A 7,155-nucleotide genomic window follows, 5' to 3' on the forward strand; every position below is an offset into this window, starting at 1 on the left:
GTTGGTTAGGTTCTAATAAATGATCGATGAATGCTATGTTTTTCTGCTTAAACTCAGTGTGATACATATCTGATTTTGTGAGAGACGAACTACGAATGGCTTGATCCCAAATGAGGGTACGTAGGCAGTCTAATGAGGAGGTTAGATGTAGCCATAAAGTATACAAGAATTATAAAGCAATTCGAGTATTGAATTTGGCTTTGTACATATCCCGGAGGCGGGGTATGTCAGAGATATGGGTATTTGTTGACGTCACGTGTCGATTCTGAACTTATGTCAGGATCGAGGCGTGACATCTCCTATCGACCTTGGGATTGATCCAGTGAAATTGCACCGCGAAATATCTATCTTGGACAACATTTTGAGGTTGCCAATAGAGTTCGGTAGTAACCCTAAAAAGTTAGCCCCGCTTAGAACCAAGGACCGGAGAGATGCATTCTTTGGAAATTCTGGTAAGAAACCCTGAAGCTGTTGATTGCCTGATAAATCAATAGTCTGCAGCGTAGGTACCTGGAAGATCTTCTTTGGGAATGCACCATATAATACAGTATTCCTGAGGAGTAAGGAAGTCAGATTTGAAAATTTTGAGAAGAATTCCGGAACTTGAGTAGACAAATTATTGTTCTCTATCCGAACAACTAAGAGCGATTAAAGCTTCAGTAATGAACTATCAATAAGACCTGAAAGATTACAAGTTGATAAGCTCAACACTCTCAAGTTTGGGAGTGAAGATGATATCGCTTGGCACCACTCGGTCCCCTGTGCTGATATCCTTACACCATCAAGATAAAGTTCAGCAAGCTTAGAAAAGTTCTGAATAAGAACATTCAAATTCGGATTCTCAAGATTCAGTGAAGGAGTTCCGGGAAATAGAAGGTAGACAAATCAAGAGTTACCAATCTCGTAAGGTGTGAAATCTCAATTGGAACCTGCCCCACAAAGCCAGCATTCGACATGTTCAGATTACTCAAACCGGTTAGCTGCTTGAACTCGGAAGGAATCTGAGTGTTGTTGAAGAAGTTGTAAGCCAAATTCAGGTTCTCGATTGACTTCAGACCGAAAAGAGAACTCGAATTATCAAGGCCACCAGTAATCACCTCGCTGCTCAAGTCCAGATTCGAAACACAACTCTTTTTGCAGGACACTCCTTCCCAAGAGCAGTAATCCGAGCCATTGTTCCACTTCATAAGTTTTTTAGATGTTGCCGGGTCAAATGTGAGGTTGCTCTTCAATTGTAGCAACAAAGATTGCTGATCGCCGGGACATTGGCTAGAGACCACAAACGTATGGAAGCTGAGTGAAACATAGCAAATGCAGATTAAGAAAAGACATGAAAGCAGAGGAGTTTTCATTGGAAGAAGTTGCTGATATGTGACACCAAATGTAAGTAAGGAACAGCTTATGCAGGTCCCTAGTTATTCTTCTTTGCTAGTATGCTCTGTTTTTTTTTTTGCGGGAATAATTACACACGCATCTAAAGAATGGGTGGTGGGGTGTGATCCAAAGACCAATTTGGTCTTAACGTGTTGAACGGGCAAGAGACTATAGTGTTGAATGGGCAAGAGAAAAAACAAAGAGCTAGAGGGAAAATCTCTTAGGAGTGAGTTCTTGGGAAATACTGTCAAAGGTTGTATAAGGATTTCTGGTTTGGATTATGTCAATTTAACTCAAACTGTATTTTGTAATATTGTTATTCTCATAGTGCAGAGCAATATCTCTCCAGGGACGTAGGTAGAGTTTTGCCGAATCTATCTTTATTTCTTTGTCTATTTTTCATTTATTCAACTGTTGTTTGTTTTGATCTGGTTGTAATTTGAATCTTGGTTCAGCACGGCCTAGCACAGCATCCACACATGTATAACCATTTCATCTCCCATTTTCTTGATCTCGATTACAAAAAGTGAAAACCAAAAACAAAAAATTGAAACGATTTTCAAGCTCCAAGTGACCATTTAATAACCATTTTGTTTTCTTTTTTTCATTTATATCAAAATTATATACTGGTAACTGTTATAAATAGAAAAGTTAGAGAGATAACCTTCATTAGGAGAGAAGCGGATGCAAAATATCACACTATTTAGTTTCGTAACCATAACGCAATAGATTGCAGGAAAGAGGAAAGGAGGGATACTGATATTATTGCTTTCATTTCTTTTTTTTAGTTGTGCGTAGGAATTACACATGAAGTGCACTTTATATAGAGCCACATCTGTGACAAAAAATAAAAGCGAGGTGATCGCTCCTTTTGAAAATTTCATATAATGACAAGCTACTACTGTAGTCTTTTTGAAATCTTCAGATACTAACAAGCTAATGTTGTAGCCTTTTTGAAATCTTCAGATACTAACAAGCTAATGTGGGCATTCACTTTCATAATTTTACAACACTCCCCCTTGGATGCCCACATATCAACATTTGTTGCCTCGTTAAAACCTAGCTGTGAAAAACGCAGTGGGAAAAAATCGTAGCGAAGGAAAAAGAGTACAACTTTGCTTGGATTGTTGTATAGTGTTAAGTATGCTTATGTTGCCTCGTTAAAATCTTGATAGGAAAAACCCAGTGGGAAAAATCCTACTCAAAGGAAAAATAGTACAACAGGCACATATCATGGATGCTCCCCTGATATGTATCTCCCTCTGATTCCGCATTCTTCAAATTTGACTGATTGGTAAGTCGATCTAATCCGATACTATGCACTAGTTTTTGAAATGTTCACTTTTATAGAGATTTGGTGAATAGGTCTACCAGAATTTCATTGGAACAGATTTGTTTGACTTCAATAACTTTAGCCTTCTGAAACTCATGTCCACTGAAAATTTTTGGAGATATGTGTTTAATCTTATCGCCCTTGATGAATCCTTCCTTCATTTGGGCAACACAAGCTGCATTATCTTCATGAATGACAGTTGGAGTGTCTGTCTTTGAAGGTAGACCACATGAATTCCAGATATGATGGGTCATTAATCTTAACCAAGAACATTCACGACTTGCTTCATGTAAAGCAAGTATTTCCGAGTGATTGGAAGATGTAGCAACTAATATTTGCTTTGTTGAGCACCAGGAGATTGTTGTATCTCCATTAATGAACACATATCCAGTTTGTGAGCGGGCTTTATGCGGATCAGAGGGAAAACCGGCATCTACATATCCAACAAGGATTTGGTCATTTGTTGATTTCTCTAAGTAGAAGAGACTCATGTATGTTGTCCCACGAAGGTATCGTAAAACATCTTTGACTCCTTTCCAATTACGGATTGTTGGAGCAGAGCTATACCTTGCCAACAAGTTGACTAAAAAAGCTATATCTAGTTTAGTACACTATGCTAAATACAATAAAGCACATATTGCACCCAGATATGGTACATCTGGACCAAGATGATTGATGGTTAGCACGATGCTCGATCTGCAAGCCAAGATAATTTTTTTTTTCCAAGGTCTTTCATTTCAAATTTGCTTTTTAGATATTTAGCAGTTTTATTGAGCTATTTAGGGGTTCCAACTAAGTTTATATCATCAACATATACTGCCACTATAGCAAATCCAAAATTTGATTTCTTAATGAACACACAATGGCAAATGACATTATTGATATATCTTTCTTTGATCAAATACTCACTGAGACGATTATACCACATTCCTCCATATTGTTTTAGCCCATATAATGATCGCCTTAATTTGATTGAGAGCATACCTCGTGGTTTGTTAGTCGTTTCAGGCAACTTAAGTCCTTATGGGACCTTCATATATATGTCAGTATCTAATTCTCCATATAAATACGCAGTGACAACATCCATAAGTCGCATGTCAAGTTTTTCTGAAACCACCAAACTTATTAAGTAACGGAACGTAATTGCGTCCATTACAGGAAAGTATGTCTCCTTATAATCAACTCCAGGTCTTTGTGAAAAACCTTGTGCAACGAGTCGTGCTTTATATCTTGCAATCTCATTTTTCTCATTGCGCTTTCTTGTGCATACCCATTTGTAACCACAGGGTTTACACCAGGCGGGGTTTGGACTATCGATCCAAAAACACTTCACATTTCTAAGGAATTTAATTCTGCCTGGATTGCATCTTTCCACTTAGGCCAATCTTGTCTCTGTTTGCATTCATCAACAGAGAAGGGGACTCAATATCATTGCTTAATATGATTTCAGTGGCTACTGCGAATGCTAACATGTCATTGATGATTATATCATTTCAATCCCACAATTCATTAGTACATGCATAATTTATAGAAATTTCTTTGCTTTCATTTACTTCTGTCTTTACAGGGACTTGTGTCTTATCAAGGACATTTTCTTTTTCAAAATCATGAATTGTGGATTTGTCGTTCACTTTCTTTTCTTGAATGATTTGATTTGGATTCAGTTATGCCCTCATCTTTCTCTTTCGAAGGGCTGAATCTTTTGAACCTGGGGGTCTACCACGCTTCAGGCATGCACAAGATAAATCATTCGCTGCCACTTTATTTTGTCCCACAGGGACATCAATTCTTGCAGGTGCATTTGCAGTAGGTATATGTGATTTTGTTACTTTCACAGCATCATTAAATGCATCTGGCATTTGATTAGCAATGCTTTGAAGATGAACGATCGTTTTCACTTCATTTTCACATTGAGTGCTTCGTGGGTCAAAATGAGATAAGGTGGGTACAACCCATGCTAGCTCTTGTCGTTCTTCTGGAATGGTCTTTCCTCCCCCTGACGACGGAAAACTGTCTGATCAAAGTGACAATCCGCAAAACGAGCTGTAAACATATCACCCGTCAAGGGTTCCAAATGTCTAATAATAGATGGTGAATCAAAACCCACATAAATTCCTAGTCTGTTAAACCCCACCCCCAAATTTATATGTAATTTTATAAATTCCCAAAGTTTTATTGAAATTAAATATTTTTATTTTCTCTTCCACTCCCTAGCTGCCACTTGGCAGCACCCTAACTCCCCATTCTTTTCTTCCCTTTTCCCCCACCCCTTGACCCCCCCTCTGTTCTCTCTTCCAGCTCTCCCCTTTTCAAACTCTCTACCTTTTCTTCTCTCTACATCACCATAGCTAAAAGAGAGCTCTAGACACCATCACCCCAAATTCTAATTAAGTCGAGACCCCAAACCACCAAATACAAAACCTACGCAACCTGGGGATCCTTATGGCACCATGGTATGTTAAATTATGTAATGGGAAGTAGGAGAATCCAAGCAGGGGTTCTCGGTGAGAGTAGCTCTAATGGAATCGAGCTACAACCTTTGAAAATTGAGGTAAAATTAGTTTAGTTTCATTGTAATCTGTTGCTAGTAATGCCTTCTAACATCTTGGATTAAATATGGGTTCGAAAATCTGGATCTCTGACCTCTGTGATTATTTTTTCTTCACCCCAGCTTCTAGCATGGAACTTTGGCGAGGAACCCGTCGAACTTGAGGTCCCATGAGCTCGAATTGGTCCCGTTCGAAACTCAGGTAGCTTAACCCGTGCTTTGCATGTTAATTTCAAGTTTAAATTCGAGAAGTTTAACCTCTGTATATATGTGCATGTATTCTCGGTTTTTTTAGCAATGAACTCCGGAGGAAATCTGAGAGTTCAAAGCCAATCCTTGTGAGAATTTTAATGGGGTTGAACCTATGACAGTTTTGTGAGATTTTTGTAAGGTTTTGGAATAGGAATCTTCGATTTCACACCTGCATGCATCTTTGTTTTATTCCCAGAAAACCAGCAATGGAAATCCGACATGTTCATGTCGAATCGAAGTGAATTTGACCCAATTTCATCTGTTATGATGCCATGAGGAAATTATCTGAATTTCTGGTGAAATTCTAGTGCAAATCCATGTGAAACCAAGGTGTTTCACCTCTGTTCATTCTCTGCGATCAGTTCTAAAAACCAGGGAACCCACACTAATGCAACTCCGGTGAAATCTGAGACAAATCTACCCTCTTTCATCCTTAATCTGTGATTGGGTAAATCCCAAACCTTTATTTGGTGTTAGAATTTGTACAATGTTAGAGTATGCTTAGTAAAGCTAAGTGTTATGTTATAGGTGCAATGTTATGATACAAAGTTGAATTATGGGCCACCTATGGTGGATTATACTCGCATTATCGGTGAGTGGACCCCTTCTAAAATTTGCATAATTTTATAGTTTATTTGCATAAATGAAATGCATGCTTTACGAGTTTATGAACTGATTTTATGTTAAGCATGTTTATTGAAATGTTGATTATCGTCTCGTTATTTTGTAAGTAATTAATTGTTGGCCTATATTGAGCTATATTTTAATATATCATATTTTCTATAAAAACCATAAACTGGTAGACTATCTGATGGATGACAATAGGATGCTAGAACATGTTTTCAAAACCCCTCTTTATAGTATAGACGATTGATGACTTTATACTATGAAGTGGTTATATTTGAGAGGCATAACTATTTATGCGTACCTAGTGGACACTATGCGGCCTGGGGTGAGGATCTGGTGATGGCAGTTAGGCCGGGAGAAATAATCCCTAGCTACGGGCTGAGGAACACGGAGCAGGCATTGGGCCGGGAGTTGGAAATCTCTGGTTATGGGCGTAGAGACCACGGTGTTGGCATAAGGCTGGGAGTTATATTTATTCAGTGATCTTACTAGCAGCACACCGCGCTTACGAGACGATCTGTGAGACGATTGATATTTTGTTTTCTGCGATGTTTTTCCGTGATATGTCTTTTGAGATGTTTTTGGCATGCTAGGGTTTTCAGTAAACCTATCACTTATTATGCTAGTAGTTTTCTTTATATAAACCTGGGAGTTAGTATGTTGATAACTGTTTTATTTTATATATATATATATATATATATATATATATCAACTTGGTCTACTCATGTTTGTTTTGTGCCCCCTTCAGGACATAGAATCGAGGCATACAATCCCGGCATCCAGGCATTTCCGCATCGGCATCTTCGAGTCCTCTCGGTGTAAAACCCACTCCTTTGTTCAACCAATTTTTATATTAATTCTTTTAGTGTTCTAGATTAGATGTGTGCTTTGAACACGTTCCTTAAATGCATATTCTTTATTCTTTTACATTTATAAACCTTATCTATCCTTTGTTCTCAACATTTGCATTCAATAAACGGCTTTCGTCACCTTCGGATGTCGGCCAGCACGTGCCTATCCT

General features: G+C 38.2%; 1 protein-coding gene across 1 annotated transcript; it reads right to left on the bottom strand.

Annotated features, from left to right (window-relative positions):
* Positions 1 to 276: 276 nt before the first annotated feature.
* Positions 277 to 4,566, bottom strand: LOC139189878 (receptor-like protein 7). Its single transcript, XM_070809132.1, has 5 exons — positions 4,416 to 4,566; positions 3,864 to 4,017; positions 897 to 1,293; positions 681 to 813; positions 277 to 638 (listed from the first exon to the last, which is right to left on the bottom strand). Exons 1-5 carry the CDS (start codon positions 4,564 to 4,566, stop codon positions 277 to 279), a joined length of 1,197 nt encoding a protein of 398 aa, XP_070665233.1.
* Between the last annotated feature and the right edge of the window lie 2,589 nt (positions 4,567 to 7,155).

Source organism: Malus domestica, chromosome 12 (assembly GCF_042453785.1).
Source record: "Malus domestica chromosome 12, GDT2T_hap1".
NCBI lineage: Eukaryota > Viridiplantae > Streptophyta > Magnoliopsida > Rosales > Rosaceae > Malus > Malus domestica.

Coding starts and splice junctions, on each gene's coding strand:
- LOC139189878 (XM_070809132.1), bottom strand. CDS start 4,566: ATGCCAGATGCATTTAATGATGCTGTGAAAGTAACAAAATCACATATA. Junction 1,294..3,863: donor ATAAGGAGACATACTTTCCT/GTAATGGACGCA, acceptor TGTTTCACTCAG/CTTCCATACGTTTGTGGTCT. Junction 639..680: donor ATCAACTTGTAATCTTTCAG/GTCTTATTGATA, acceptor AATCGCTCTTAG/TTGTTCGGATAGAGAACAAT.